General features: G+C 41.7%; 1 protein-coding gene across 1 annotated transcript in view; it reads left to right on the forward strand.

The window, feature by feature from the left end:
* Window positions 1–16,156, forward strand: part of GMPR (guanosine monophosphate reductase) — a 160,848-nt gene extending 144,692 nt beyond the window's left edge. The window contains exon 9 of the mRNA XM_030190088.1: window positions 14,531–16,156. Within this exon, the coding sequence (XP_030045948.1) occupies window positions 14,531–14,711 (181 nt within the window). The 3' untranslated portion in view covers window positions 14,712–16,156. The remainder of the gene's footprint in view (window positions 1–14,530) is intronic.
* Window positions 16,157–17,152: the final 996 nt, after the last annotated feature.

Below are 17,152 nucleotides of genomic sequence, written 5' to 3' on the forward strand. Positions count from 1 at the left end.
TCAAGCCTGCTAGATATTTCAGCATGTGCCTTCTTTCTTCTGAGTCACACTGGACAAAGGTCAGCACGAGTGTGTCATCTTTGATTGCCAGCTGGATGTAGGCTGCTTCATGTAACTTCATTGTGAAGCTTTTCTGAAAAATAAGATAATGGAACTCTTAACATAGTCTATTGTTATTATTACTATTTCTTTACTTCTAACCAATCAGAGCACGTCAAAATATGGATGTCTTGATTTTTGAGGTTTCCAAAACTTAATGAGATATTTTATATTGGATGTAGATCCTGCTTTTTCAGTGGTAGTTCAGTTACACTCTAAGGTCTCCTTTTCTAATGTATGTGAGACACTTTGGGGTCTGTTTACTAAGACGCGCTAGCAGCTTCTGCGCGGCATTGCTGACACAAAGCGAATGGGCTGTGTTGGCACTAGCACACAGCCAGCCCACTAGCGGCTGGCTTAGTAAACCCCAGCGTTTATTCAGCTATTTGCAATATCACCTTTCTTAGATGAAAAACAAAGCGGTTCATATACATTTCAAAATAAGAACAATAAAACAGGGAACGCCATTAAGAAAAGGAAAGAGGAGAAATAGCAGAAATGGAGCAGCACAGACTGCGGTCTACTATTGGGCTCATTTTTGAAAGAGAAGGGCGTCCATCTTTTGACATAAATCAGAAGATGGACGTCCTTCTCCCAGGGATGTCCAAATCGGTATAATCGAAGCTCGATTTAGGACGTCTTCAACTGCAGTCCGTCACAAGGATGTCCAAAGTTCAAGGGGGCATGTCGGAGGCGTAGCGAAGGCGTGATTGGGCGTGCCTAACACTTGGACGTCTTTTACCCATAATCGAAAAAAGCAAGGATGTCCATGATGAACACTTGGACGTTTTCACCCAGACCTGGTTTTTTTTACGAATAAGGCACAAAAAGATGCCCGAAATGACCAGATGACCACTGGAGAGAATCGGGGATGACCTCCCCTTACTCCCCCAATGGTCACTAACCCCCTCTCACCCTCAAAAAACATCTTTAAAAATATGTCGTGCCAGCCTCTATGCCAGCCTCAGATGACATACAGCACATGCAGGTCCATGACAGCACATGCAGGTCCCTGGAGCAGTTTTACTAGGTATTACAGTGCAGTTCAGACAGGCGGACCTAGGCCCATTCCCCCCACCTGTTACATTTGTGGAGGAAACAGCAAGCCCTCCAAAACCCACCACAAACCCATTGTACCCACATCTAGGTGCCCCCTTCACCCGTAAGGGCTGTGGTAGTGGTGCACAGTTGGGGGCAGTGGGTTTGGGGGGCTCAGCACACGAGGTAAGGGAGCTTTGTACCTGGGAGCAATTTATGAAGTCCACTGTAGTGCCCCCTAGGGCATGTCAGGGGGACCAGTGCACTACAAATGCTGGCTCCTCCCATGACCAAATGGCTTGCATTTGGTCGTTTTTGACATGGACGTCTTTGGTTTTGAAAATTGCTGAAAGTTAGAAATGTCCATGTCTAGAGATGATGAAATCTAGGAACATCTGAATTTAAGGATTTGGACGTCTCTGACAGTATTTTTGAAACGAAAGATGGACGTCCATCTTGTTTCAAAAATATGGGTTTCCCCGCCCCTGGATTTCGCCGTTTTGCAAAGATGTCTAAATCGCAACTTGGACGTCCCTTTCGAAAATGTCCTTCCACATTGCCAAACCTGCACATTGACAATGCCCATATAAATTTATCCTGCATTTACAGCCAAAAGCAAACTAAAAAAAGTGGGTTTTGAGCCCCATTCTGAATCTTTTGTAGTAAGACTCTTTCCAAAGGAGGGGAGGGGGCAAGTTCCAGTCATGGGATAGGAGGCAGTGCTCTTTTGTGGATTAGGAATTGGTTATTTGGACAGAAAACAGAGGGTAGGATTATATGGTCATTTTTCTGAATGGAGGAGGGTGAATAGTGGAGTGCTGCAGGGATCTGTACTGGGTCTGGTGCTATTTAACATATTTATAAATTATATGGAAATTGGAATGACAAGTGACGTGATTAAATTTGCAGATGACTATTCAAAGTTGTCAAAACCCATGCAGATCGTGAAAAATTGCAGGAAGACCGGGCATCCAAATGGCAGATGAAATTTAATGTGGACAAATGCAAAGTTAGCACTCAAGAAAAAGATCTAGGAGTCATTGTAGACAATACATTGAAATCTTCTACCCGGTGTGCAGCAGCGGCGGCCAAAAAAAGCAAAGAGGATGCTAGAAATTATTAGGAAAAGGATGGAAAATAAGACCCAAGGATATTATAATGCCTTTGTATGACTCCATGGTGCAACCTCACCTTGAGTATTTTGTTTGATTCTGGTCGCCATATCTCAAAAAAGATATAGCGGAATTAGAAAAGATTCAGAGAAGAGTGACCAGAATCAGAAAGGGGATAGAACTGCTCTCATATGAGGAAAGGCTAAAGAGGTTAGAGCTCTTCAGCTTGGGAACGAGACAGCTGAGGGGAGACTTGATTGGGATCTACAAAATTCTGAGTGGTGTAGAACGGGTAAAAGTGAATGAAATTTTTTCACTATTTCAAATAGTACAAACACCAGGGGACACTCAATGTAATTATATGGTAATACTTTTAAAAAAAATAGGAGGAAATATTTTTTCACTCAAAGGATAGTAAACTCTGGAACATATTGCCAGAGGATGTGGTGACAGTGGTTAGTGTATTTGGGTTTAACAAAAAGGGTTGGACAAGTTCCTGGAGGAAAAGTCCATAGTCTGTTATTGAGATGGCCGTGGGGGAAGCCACTGCTTGCCCTGGGATTGATGGCATAGAATGTTGCTACCATTTGGGTTTCTGCCAGGTACTTGTGACTTGGATTGGCTAGAAATAGGATACTGAGCTAGATGGACCATTGGTCTGACCCAGTATGGCTTTTCTTCTAAGAGTGGGACCAATAAAAATATGCCTCTTCTCTGGTAGAATCAAGCATGAGGACGGAAAGAAATTTTCATGTTGAGAATGGAGGAAATGAGCAAGAATGACACATAAGATGGGATTCCAGAGTATTAAAACTTAGTGGAGGAGTGGCCTAGTGGTTAGGGTGGTGGACTTTGGTCCTGGGGAACTGAGGAACTGAGTTCAATTCCCAATTCAGGCACAGGCAGCTCCTTGTGACTCTGGGCAAGTCACTTAACCCTCCATTGCCCCATGTAAGCCGCATTGAGCCTGCCATGAGTGGGAAAGCGCGGGGTACAAATGTAATAAAAATAATAAGCAAACCTTAAAACAGACCCAAAAAGAGCCAGGAAGCCAGTGATTGTCAAATAATAAGGGCATGACATGGTTGAACTTGGATGAGTTACAAAGGATCCTGATTGCAGTGTTCTGTATGATTTATAACTATTTGAGATCACAGACCTGATCCCAGAGTATACAGAATTACAATACTCAATATGTGAGGTCACCAATGCATGAATGAGAAGTGTAGGGCCAGAGATTCTAGACAGTGCTTCAGAGAATGAACCCATTGTAAGGTATGAAAAGAGGCCCTCATAGTAGCAGACTCTTGTGCTTCCAATGTTAACTAATAGTCAAGAATAAAACTCAGGTACTTGAAGAAATCTACCAGTGTAATAGGATAAATGTGATGAAGAGGTGGGATAAAAGGATGGAAGGAACTGTCAGCCACATAGCTATGGATTTTGAGGCATTAAGAATTAGCTGATTATCTTTAATCCAGGAGGATACAGCCTTTAGGCAGGCTTTCATTGGTTGAAGTGTCAGGATGAAAGGGATCAGTATAAGCAACTAGTAGGACATCACTGGCGTAATAGTAGCTACTGATGCCAAGATCTTGGAACAGATTAGCCAGTGGGAAGAAAAAGATATTGAAGATGAGGGGAGCAAGGACAACTTTATGGTTTGTTTGTTTGTTTTTGATATACCCCTTTTGTAGGTGACAGCAAAATAGTGTACAATAATTAAAATACAGGAAAGGAGAGAAGAATAAAGGAGAGGAGAATAAAAGAGGTAGATAAAGGGGGAAAGGAGTGAATTACACTGTTGTTCTTGGTAGAGTAAATAATATTTGTGGGATGGGCACTTGGTGAGGTCATGGATCAAAAGTGGTAGAAAACAGATGAGTGTTTGTGCATTCTTGGATTTGGGGTAAGATACTTCTAGGCATAGGTATTATAGGAGCAAGCGATGAAGATAGATTTATTTATTTATTATTTATTTATTGCACTTGTATCCCACATTTTCCCACCTATTTGCAGGCTCAATGTGGCTTACAGAGACCTGTTATGGCATTGCCATTCCAGGGTAGAAGATACAATTGGTGTTACAGAGATCAAGGATAACAAAGATACAATTGGTGTTAAAAATAAGATCAAGGGTAATAAGGAGAACTGATCAAACAGTTAAAGAAAGAAGAATATTAGGGAGGTTGGAGTGGTGCAGTTTTATGATTAAGCTATGGATTCTCTGGGTAGGCATTGTTGAAAAGGTATGTCTTCAGAGATTTGCAAAAGTTAGATGATCAACAGAAACAGAGAAAGATTTTTCTTGAAGGAAAGGAGCTTTAATGGATGGGATGAACAGAAATGCAGAAAGATTTTCCTTAAAGAAAAGAAGTGAACCACTACAGAACTTGGCCCTCCAATCCAATTAAGGGAGACAGAAAATGATGAAGATGATGATCAATCAGGTCAAAGACAGATGAGAGATATAAAGAAATAACAAAGACAAATTTTCCAGAGTCAAGAATGCTGTGGATTTCCCTCAACAAGTGCTGTTCCCCAGTCTAAATCCTGATTGACAAGGGTGGGATTAGTAAGTTTAATCAATGAAGTACTAAAGCTGTGAAAAGACCGCCTTCTCAGTCAGCTTTGAAAGATAGGGCAAATGTAAGTAAGACTGGTTGATAATTGGACAGAGTGGAGGGATCAAGACTAGATTTTTTTAAGGGGGGGGATTAGATGAATGGGTCAGGAACTATTCCCAGTGCCAGCCTGTGATTCATTGTAAGAGGGGTAGAAAGCAAACCAAGTACAGGGTCTTTGATCCATTTGGATGGTAGAAGTCTATAGAGCAAGTGGTAAGACTTGCTGAAGGAAGGACTTTGGTTAATTGACTTCTTACTAGGTTCAGGTTTGAGGTCTCACTACAGAGGAGGAACCTTAGTGAAGTGTTGTGGGAGAAAGATTTGAAATAAATGACTGTTGACTTCCTGATGAACTTGCCAAAAAAAAAAAAAGCCAAGGGGTGTGAAATCAATACAAAGCTTAGGAGTATTTGAAACAAAATGAAGGGTCAGCTTGTTTAAAGATGTCCTCTGGTTTAAGGGTGGAGGTGATCTAGAGATTTAAGGAAAACTATTTCTTAGGGCAATTAAAGTTAGAGTTGATTAGATAAAAGTGTAATAATAAGACGTCTTAGCCTATTTCACACACAGATTGTAATTACAGTGGGCTAAAGAGCAGAGGAACTTATGTCTATGCCAGTCCCTTTTTGCCTTCCTCATCTGGCGTTCAAGCAGCTAAAGGTAACTATGGTACCATGAATGGCACTGTTTGAGGGGGTAATGATAGACTCATAGCAGAGTGCAAGTATTGTTCCAGGTATGACCTGATCATACAAAGATTAGGTGTCAAAGTTGCAAAGTAAGGTCAAACTGTCCAACCTAATACTACTGAAATCTCTTACGTAGTGATGACCTTAGAGGAGTAAGGGAATGAGGGGATATTTAAAGTTAAAAGTGACTAAGTAGTGGTCAGACCAGGATACAGAGTAGAGAGATCATCCAATTCCAAGGGGGAATGTTTGGGTGAAAAGACTAGGTCAAGCATATTTCCAGCACTGGCAGCTTGTGTAGGGCACATAACATGCTGGGTAAATCCCACATCATAAGCACATAAGCATTACCACACTGGGACAAACCAAAGGTCCATCAACCTCAGTATCTCCTTTCCAACAGTGGCCAATTCAAGTCACAAGTATCTGGCAATCCTAAAATATCAAAATAGATTTCATGCTGCTTTTCTCAGGAATACTGTCAAACACCTGAGGCCTCACTTGGCCCTCTATAATCTTCAAATATCAAAAAGTTGCTTACCTAGTGTTCAACAAGTTAGCTATATAAATCAGCTAAACGGGGTAGAGTCTCATATAATTGGCACGACTGTTCTCAGTTCACCCTAAGGTGAGTCACTCACTTGTGCTCATAAATTAATCAGAGACTCATCCACCGCCTCCAAATAATTCATTTATTATTGCATTATAACCTAATTCATGTGTTTACTTATGGTTCCTTACATCTTTTCTTATCTATGCACACAACACTTATCTTAGACAGGTTGGTGAGCTCTTATGTAAGGAACCACCTTAATAGTGGTTTATGGTTTTTATGAATTTCTTCAATACTTTTTAAAACCCTACTGTGTTAGGACTTCCAGTGGATCCTTCGGCCAAGATGGCCACAGACTTCTGAGCTCCGATTATCTCCTTTCAGGGTCCTTCTCCCCCACCCCATGCTGACTACCTTAAGAGACTTATGGAAATCTAATCAATGTGTGGAAGGATTGCTTAAAGTAGTTGTTTCTCAGACTGTTAATTTCTCTTTGGAGGTGGTTGAAAAATCGACTAATATTGACTCTAATATGACTATTCTGGATAGAAGGGTGTCAGCTATTGAAAAACAGGCCTCCTCTCTTTAATCTTTTTCAACTTCTACTTCTAAGGATTTTTACACTGTTCACATGAAGTTGGAATCAAATGAGAATACGAATAGAGCTAGAAACCTGTGTCTCCTTAACTTTCCCTGTATATATTTGTTGTCTCCTGATATCCTTCTGTATCTCAAGGAATCATTGGAGTTGGGTACTGCTGATACTCTTCCAATCTTTAATTGTTATTATTTACCTGGAAAGAAGAGGCTTCAGAAGGGTGACTTCCAGGAGATGGACCAATTGGTCTCATCTGAGGTTGATTTGACATCTTTTTTAGAAGATAATCAGAATGTGACAAAACAAAGTCCATCCTGCTGGTCTCTTTGGCTTCTGATCTGGATACAAATTTGATACTGAAGAGGTATTTTCAGAAAACAAGATTTTCTTTTTTTGTGGTGGAAAAATGTGTATTTTTCCTGATGTACCCAGAGTCTTTTTGACTCTGAAACCTAGAGTTCTTGCTTTGGGTGCTTCTTTTTCCTTAAGTTTCCATTTAAATGTATTCTTGCTTTTCAGGGTAAAGATTTTGTGTTTTGGAAATCTTTGCAATTAGAGCAATTTCTTAAAGGTCATGAGATATAGGTTATAGTGAGTACATTTAATGATGAAGCACAGAATTTGAGTTAGGTTACCCTAATCTCTTTTTTAAAAATGTTTTTTATATTTCAGTTTGTATGATAAACTATCTCCCTTGATGTGGGCTTGTAGTTTTCTTGTTTAAATTATTTTTGACAGCGACAAACCCTACGCCAGCTCCAAGCTGGCGTTAGGGTTTGCAGATCATTGGGGAGAAATGGTGAGCCCTGTCCAGCATGCATTTGAATGCTGGCAGGGCCTCATTCCCCCCAACGACGCAAACCACCCCCGCAGCAACCGAGTACTGGAGGTCCGGCGGACCTCAGGTCCCCCTGACGATCCCACCCCCCAAGGTTCAGGGAGGGCTGGAGATCTGGTGGGTCTCCAGCCCCCCCACCCCCCCCCAGCAAATAGTACCTGGTGGTCCAGTGGGCACCGACCAAGCCCCCCCCCCCCCCGCGACAGGGGGGCTGGAGGTCTGCTGGACCGCCGGTCCCCCCTCCCAACCCAACCTCCAGCATTGGCAAGGGTCCCTGTGTGATGGTGTCACTCCATCCGCCATTCGCCCTCCCTCTCTCTCTGCCTGCCCGCCCCCCTACCTTGGTTGGAGGAGAGATGCAGCCTTCCTCCCTCCTCTTCCTTCGACGCCGCAAATGGCGGCGCCCAGCCCTGCCCAGTCCATCCTGGGATGCGCTGGGCGGGGCTACACACCATATAAATGCGGGAGGATTGTGCTGAGCGCATGCTCAGGCACAATTCTCCCGCACTTCTACCCCATGATCAGAGATAATTGCGCTACTTAAATTTGCATGCATTATCTCTGATCATAGGTCTAATAGCGCCCTGCAGCGCGGGGCTTTTGATCATCTGCCTGAGAATAAGTAAGCACGAGGAGAAAGGCTAAACTTCAACGTGAACACAAGCGACCACGTGCAGACTGGCTTCAGCAAAGCAATCAGAGCAATCAACGCCAAAGCAATGATTGCAGGGGAAAGGCAGGCATAAATGGATCAGGCTTCTGACATTTGCTGGCTTAACCCCTGACAAGCCAATCAGGCGTGAGTCCCAAACATTCCCCAGCCGATCCAGCAGAATCATAACACTTTTTTTTTTACTCTGGACCTGATTGAAACTGGTCTAACTTAGATGTTTTAAATTGAAGACTTGGATGTTTCTTCCTGTCCGATTATCGCTGTTCGACATCTTGTTTTTGGGCCCTCCCCAGAGCCACCCAAAACATGTCTCCAACCCATCCCCAACAACACCCCCTTGCTATTTGGACGAACTGCACTGTTGGACATTTTTTTTCTGCCTTTCTAAAATTGCTGTTTGGACGTTATTGGCAGATAGTCCTTTTATTTGGGCATTTTGAAATGTCTCTGTGCTTTGAAAATGAGCACCATATCTTACACTACTGGGCTTATTTTTGAAAGAGAAAAATGTGTGGCATAAAGCAGCATTTGGACGTTTGTCTCACAAAGACACCCAAATCAGTATTTTTGAAAACTATTTTTTAGATGTTTTTCTATGCTGTTCATCTGCAGTGCGTCCAGATCTCAAGGGGGTGTGTTAAGGGCGGGATTTGGGCATTCCTAAGACTTAGACATTTTTCAGCCATAACGGAACAAAACTAAACTAAAACTAAGACGTTTTGAGCTAGACCTGTTTTTATAACGAATAAGGCACAAAAAGGTACCCTAAATGACCAGATGACCACTGGAGGGAATCAGGTGTGACCTCCTTTTACTCCCCCAGTGGTCATTGACCCCTCTTCCACCCCCCAAAAATATAATTAAAAATATGACTTACCAGCCTCTATGACAGCCTCAGATGTTAAAGTCAGGTCTATTAGAGCAGCATGGAGGCCCCTTGAGTAGTGTAGTAGCAGGGTGCCGTGCACAATGGGGTAGCCAGGTCCCTATCTCCCTCTACCTGTCACACTTGTGGTGAAAACTGTGACCCATCCAAAAGTCACTAAAACCCTACTGTACCCACATATAGGATGCCACCTTCACCCATAAGGGCTATTGTAGTGGTGCATAGTGTGGGGTAGTGAAGGGCTCAGGGGACAAGATAAGGGAGCAAAGGTGAGATGTGTACCTGGGAGCATTTTCATGAAGTGCACATAAGTACCCTCTAGGGTGCCCCATTGCTCTCCTGGAATGTCTGGGGGACTAGTCTACTAAAGATCCTGGCTCCTCCTATATCCCAGTGGCATAAAATTGTATGTTTTGTACTTATTTGTTTTGTTTTCAAAAATGGACCAAAAAACAAAATGTCCAAAGCACAAAACCTTGTTCAAAACAGTATTTTCGGAAAAAAAGATAGACGTTTTTCTTTTTCAAAAATGACCTTTTTTCCTAGTCAGATTTTGGACATCTGTGATGAGAGACTCGTGATACTTTTGAGAATAAGTCTGTTTTGTTGTCTTATTTTATATGCTTTATCGTGTATGTTTTAGCCTGTGATCTGCTTTGGCTAAAGCAGAATGTAAGTAAATAAACACAAACATAAATACCAACATGATCACCTTAAAATTGATTCAGGCGAAGACAGACATCCAATGTTCAGCGATAAGTAGATGGGAGTCATGATTTGTGCAACAGACTTTGTAGGGTAGTTTAACTACAGTAGTCTAAATTAACTGAAGCCTTTTAAGTAATGTAAGGAGAAGGTCATTATAGAGGGAATTACAGTAGTCTACTCATGACATATGTAAAAGCAGAAGTGTCCTAATCAAGTGAGGTGGGAGTTTAGATTGGCAGATGCCCCTAACTTGCCCATGCTTCTCCCATGGCCACAGCTCCTTTTGGGTTGCATGCTATGAGATTTGGGTGCCCAGGCTTATAGAATAGCATGCAGCCAGATGCATGTGCAACCCCTAATTGATGCTAATTAACATCAATAATTTATCACCCAATTATTGATATTAATTTGCTCGTTAATCAATTAGGCTGTGCGTGCATCTCAGGATCTTGGGTACCCTTTATAGAATGCGGGGGTTAAGGTCTGTTGCTGCAGCATTTTTCAGCTTTGACTTTTGAATCTTTCTTGTTATTATGGTGTAGATTCTATATATGACACCTAAAAAATCAGCGCCAAAATATGCCAAGGCATACTTTATAGAATAAGTCTAAATTTCTAAGTGGTTTTTATGCCGAGGGCCCATCCACATGACTAAATTTAGTCACGGGCAGATATGCCAAGTAAAACTTGGTGTACATGCTGATGCCCACATTACGCGAAGACTGGGTATATTCTATAACAACGCTCATGGATGTTAGAAATGCCCTCAACCTGACCATTCCATGCCCAAGGCCACGCTCTCTATTCAACTATGCAACTTAGACAGTTCTGCACATAAATTCTAATTAATGCCAATTAGTGTCAATAATTGCTTAAGTGGCAATTATCAGTGCTGATTGGCTTGTTAAATTAAGTTAGGAGCGCAAATCCAGAATACGACTGGATTTGCATGCGCAACTTAAGTTGCGCTATATAGAATCCCAGAGATAATGATTTTTGTATTCCAAGGAATTGTTATCTTTTGCTTTACTTTGGGCCTTTCATTCTCTGGTTGGACTCATTCAGCAGTAATTTTTGCTGCACAATACTATCTGCTTTATTTCTGAGGTATCAATAGATGATCCCCTTATTCATCATGGGCTTTGCTTTAAGGGAGCAATTCTATAACAGGGTGATCCACTTCCATTTGCAGAAAACTATTGCACACCCATTTTGATGTGCCTAAATTTAGACCTGACTATTTACGCCAGGTCAATAGCAAGTGTAAATAGGCATGAGTTCACCATGAAATGTCCTTAACTTATGGTATTCTGTAAGTTAGGCATAGATGTGAACTTAGACATTCCCATAGGATGCCTATAGCAAGCAGAAATAAGTTCCCTGCTTATGTTGGAGATATGCTCATGTCCCTCCCGTGCTTTTCCCACATGCACACTTCTTTGCAGTTACACAACATAGCACTGAGTGCATAGATCATTTATGCATGTCCTGTTATGGAATTGCCTTTAACGTGTCTGTTTGAACATAGGTAGTCTTTCCCTCTCCCACATCCCATCATGCACACCTATTTCTGCATAAGTGAGGGTCTTACCTTTGGGAAGTACCTGGGGTGGCATCTTGGTTTGTTGCAGTCCTTTTCCATGACTGCGTCTATGGAAACCACTTCTTTCTAGTCCAGATTTGTACATGAAGACAGCAACTAAATTTTTCCCCATGCAGTACCCATTGCTATCCAGGAATATGTTAGAACTGAGGAACAAGTTGAGCATTCTAAAAGATTTAATGTATAAAACTATATGGCAGTCATGTTATCACCCACTTCTTTTGAGCATTTCATGCAGAATCAAGAACCAACCATATTCAGAAGTAAACGGCTGCAGTTTTATTTTTAATAAACATACTGTATAAGCATTCCTTCTTTCAATACCTGAGCTATTACTCTATCCCTAAACGCTGGTTATTTGCTAGGCAATCTGTCCTTTTAGGCCAGCTTCTATAATCACTAGGCTTACACAAGCCAGAATGCCCTGTATCGGCATGACTGCATCCAGTGCATGCCCCTCCATCTCAAGCTGAGTTGAAAACCTGGAAGGAATTCTAGCACGCTGTTTATCCCTTCCAGCCCACCATCCAAGGACTCCAAGGATTCCCTCTGACCCAGTGAATGGCTGGCTTATCTAAAAGAATGTCGTGGAGCAGGAAACAGATGGGGCTTAACAGGGGACATGGAGCCATTTTGATGACAGATCCTAGGCATAGGGTCCTTTAATTCTGGTTAGATAAATGCTTCCAGCTCTCCTTACTGCTTCTCACTAAATGCAATGGATCTGGTGCTTGATTTGTTGGCGCTATGGTGGCTGGGTAGATTTCTATTCATTTTTTAAAGATAAGACAAAACAAATTAAATTAAATTAGTCACCTTATTTTCTAACTCCTCTTACTCTCTTATCTATCTGTAGGTTCCATCTGTGCTTATACCCTACACTGTCAATTAAAATGTTCTATTACATATTGTGTTGACATTGTAAGTAGTACATTATGCCATACTTTGCATTGTTATTTGAATATTTTTACTGCTGTAATTGTCTATTGCTCATGTTTGATTTATTCTTACTGTACACCATCTTGAGTGAATTCCTTCAAAAAGGCGGTAAATAAATCCTAATAAAGAAAGAAAGAAAAGAAAAGAAGATGATACCCAGTTGGTTGGTTGTTTTCACATTTTTAACATGGGAACTGATTTGCAAGAAAGTTCATATTGAGCCAAACAAAAGCAAGAGTTGGCCATTCTGAACTGCTTTTACAGGATGGATGGATTGTGCTCCAGGCCAGCTACTAAAAGGAATTAAAAGAGATTGCTAGGTTGATGAGAAAACATTTTGGAAAGTTTCCTTTGTGCTGTTGCTTTGTACAGTAAGGCCCTGGGAGAATTACAGGGAGTCCTAGAAATAAGGGCCAACAAACAAACAATAGTTTGCTCGTACAGTCATGGAAACATTATCAGTGAGAAAGCAGGTAGCGTGGGTGCTGTGGAATTAGCGTTCTAAAATTAGCTGAAAGTCTGCTGTTTGAAAAAAAAAAAAAAAAAAAAAAAAGCAGTCAGAGAACACTGAAAAGAATCAGATGACCATGGCTTGGACACCACTGTGGCTGTTCTGTAGTTGATCTATTAACATTCAAAGAAACAGACCCTGGAAGCTATGATCAGTCACCAGTGTGACTGACAGCTGTCCATTGACTTTAGCTTACACATCACGTCTTGCTCAAACAGCAAACTAATTCCAGGATAGTTATTGCACAGCACTTAGCTCTTTCTATGATGGTTGCCAACTTCTATTTTTAAAGGGGTGTTTCAGATTAATTAAGTCATATATAAATCACTATGGACAAACTATGGACCCATGTGGCTCACGGTACAATTTCTATTGGAGAGCTTTGTCCACGGTGAGGGCAATTTTAAGAGGCATGTTCTCAAGTAAACAGTGGTTTGCACACAGAAATGTCTTTTTATAAAGTTGCCCTCCTGATGTGCAGGGAGAAGTATATACATAACCGCTGAACGTATGTACAGCTACCCACTCCCTTTAAAGCAGTGTTTCCCAAGTTGGTCCTAGACTACCCCTTGCAAGTCAGGTTTTCAGGATATCCACAATGAATGTGCATGAAAGAGATTTGCATATAAGGGAGGCAGTGTATGCAAATCAATCTCCTGCATATTCATTGTGGATACTCTGAAAACTTGACTGGCAAGGGGGTACTCCAGGACCAACTACTTTAAAGCACACTTCAAGGTGGGGTCAGGGCAGGGTTTTCATTTGTACCAACACCTATGCATGTACATTTCTCCTAAAAATTATCTACACATTTTAGAAGCTGTGAATGTGTGTGGGAAGTTGTTTTTTTTTTTTGGGGGGGGTGGCTGAGGGGGGGATTTTCAAAGTGAACTTATATTCTATAAGGTAGTGACTATGTGCTATGGTGCATAACTGCAGGGGTCATTATCACTCTGATTCTATAAAGGTCACCAAAAATTGCACACACACAATGTAACAGAATAATAAGCCAATTAGTGCCAATAATTGGCTTTCTAACAATTACTGACACTACCTAGATTTAATTGGGACCAACATGCGTAAAGGTTAGATGTGGGATCCACACCTAAAATTTGCACACGGTCCAAAAAAGGGGTGCGGAAATGGGAGGGTCATGAGCATTTTAGGGAGGAACAGGGATGTGGTTTCGAGTTACATATGTAATTACAGAATAATGATGCTACGCACGTAAATTTCGGCAGGGGCATTTGCACCACATTTTCATTGGTGCAAATGGCTGCGCCTAAATTTACGTGCAACTCTCTGCTTAAGACTTATAGAATGCCGTTTAAGCAGTTATCATTCGGTGCTGATTTTTTTAAGTGCCATAAATAGAATCTAGCCCTATATTGGGCGGAGCATGGGCGTGTGTTGAAATGATGCATGTGACTTATAGAATACCATCAATTATGCATATTGACATGTGCCCTTGCACTAGTATTCTATCACAGCAACTTTGTACATAGGTGCTGTTATAAAAGTGAAACCCAAAGCCTAGCATAAGTGTACCTACTTGGAGATACCAATTTATAGTACCATGGCTCTCTGTGCCACACCAATAACACACTGCAAATTATACCTTTATGATTTATATCATCTTACCCTCCTTGTATGCAGGGCATCAGAAGGCAGAACTGTGGAAGTGCCCTACAGGGGTGACGTGGAAAACACAATCCGTGATATCCTTGGAGGCCTTCGATCCACGTGTACATACGTCGGAGCTGCCAAGCTCAAGGAGCTAAGCAGGAGGACAACATTTATCCGGGTAACCCAGCAGTTTAACCAGATGTTCAGCTGAGCAAGACAACCCCTTCTATCAGTCTGTGATTTGATCAGGGCTTCCATGGCTATAAGCCCTGGGTTAGCTGCTGGGTGGGTGTGGGAAAGGGGTTATTTCTAACGCTCAGCAATGAGAGCAGCATGAGAGAGACATGGTATTGCACACTGTATAGCAGACATGCATGTTGATATTTCAGCTGGGACAAATGCAGACTCAGTACACTGAGGAATGCTGTACATTTTTACTATTGAAATTCTTTTTCTTCTAAGACATGTACCAAAGATAGATCTGTTATGTTTTTCCTTCTTCCCCTCTTCTGCCGCAGGTTACAAGAAAGCAGAGTTGCTCTCTGAAGGCCAAAACCAGTTTAAGTCACCTTCCAAAAATAGAATGTTTTCTTAGAAAGCAGGTGTATCAGCAGGAGACTTCTGCAGGGTACTCTTTCATGTCACAAAGGCAGAATGCATTTAAGCTAATGGCAGGAGCTTCCCAGCATGCAGCTGCCCATGCATTCACACACTTTCATGTCAGTAGGCTCAGTAGAATTTTAAAAAATTTGAAATAAAGTTAGATAACATTTTTTCCAGGACTGCATAATTTTGGATTTAGAAGAGAAAAGAGGCAAAGACAGAGGCCAAATCACTTAAGCTCAGCATCACAGCTAGCCTCCGGATTCTTGATCCAATGCAGCAGAGATTTTCTTAAACTATAGTATCACACTGTGAGCAGCAGCACAGCAGCATCTTAGCACTTCACCCCAGGTGTTCTCATTTCCAGCTGTTGCTGCCAAACTTCTACTGTGCTTAGTGCTATGCGATGAAGCTAGGGCGAGCAGCACCGTAGTTTCTAATGTCTGTCTGCTTCCTGATGGAGGCTGCAACATATTGCGATCATAATGCATGTTATAACATTTAAAAATAGGCTGCTGCTTTTCCATGTGAGCTGTGCTCAATTCCCCAGCCCCTCTTGCTGATTCTCTCTCCATTGAAAGAACAGAAAGGGCTTTGTTTTCAGAAAGATTTTTGACAATAGGCAGAGTTTCTAGGGAATCAGCTGCAAAATGGGACTTTGAAGGCTGTATCTCAAGGGAATTAAATAGTACTCAAAATGAGCTGCATCTGCATCATTTCGAACTAAATTCTGTATATGGTGCTGAAAAAATGAGTGCTAAGTGCTATTCTATAAACAGCAGTCTGAGTTGGGCGCAGAGATCTCTGCCCAATTTGATTAGTCTCTCGTATTATCTTTCAGGAATTTCGGCCTGTTCTTCCACATAGAATTATTTCAACTCTGTGCACATTTTGTGCTTTCTTGCATGAACTACTCACTCAGGTCTTCCCACAGTATTTCAGAAGAATTTAGGTTGGGACATTGACCTGGCCAGTCCAAAACACAAAGGGCCCCGTTTACTAAGTCACGCCAGAGGCGCGTTACTGTTTTTAGCGTGCGCTGTGTAGGCGCCCACAATATTCCTATGGGCACCTACACAGCACGCACTAATTTTGTGCACGCGCTAAAAACGCTAGCACACCTTAGTAAACGGAGCCCAAAATCTCTTCTTCTTTAGCCGTTCTGTAGTAGATTTATATGACTGTTTAGGGTCATTGTCCTGCTGCAGGACCCATTCTGGACAAGTTACAGAGAAGGCAACCCAAATGATTAAGGGGATGGACTGATGCTCATATGAGGAAATGCTAAAGAAGTTAGGGCTCCTCAGCTTGGAGAAGACATGGCTGAGAGAAGATATAATTGAAATATATAAAATCGTGACTGGAGTAGAGTAGGTAAACTTGAATTGATTATTTATTCTTTCAGAAAGTACAGAGACTAGGGGATACTCCATGGAGTTACACAGTGGAACATTTTAAACAAATAGGAGAAAATATTTTTCACATAAACTACAGTTACGCTCTGGAACTCTTTGACAGTGCAAGTGGTAAAAGCAGTTAATGTAGCTGGGTTTTACAAAGGTTTGGACAAATTGCTGGAACAAAACCCCATAAATATGTGGGAAAATGCGGGATACAAATGTATTAAATAAATAAATCGTTATTAAGGTAGACCTGGGGAAAGCCACTCCTTATCCCTGAGGTTAAGTAGCATGGAATCTTGCTAATTTTGTACCTCTACCAGGTACTTGTAACCTGGACTGGCTACTGTTGGAACTGGGCCAGATGGACCCAGTAGGGGCAACTCTTATGTTCATTTTTAGCTCATCTTCAGCTTATGGGAGATGGCCTGATATTCTCTTGTACGATTTGATATAAAGTGTAATTCTTGGTTCCAGCAATGATGACAAGTCATCCAGGCCCTGATGCAGCAAAGTGGCCCCATGTCACGATAGCTCCCCCACCATGTTCAACAGTTGGAAAGCAGTGTTTTGTTTTCACCCAAAAATGTTAATCAGATTGAAAAGTTCAATTTGTGACTCATCTGTTCAGAGACTATTATTCCACATG

The sequence above is a fragment of the Microcaecilia unicolor genome, chromosome 1, assembly GCF_901765095.1.
Source record: "Microcaecilia unicolor chromosome 1, aMicUni1.1, whole genome shotgun sequence".
Classification (NCBI taxonomy): Eukaryota; Metazoa; Chordata; class Amphibia; order Gymnophiona; family Siphonopidae; genus Microcaecilia; species Microcaecilia unicolor.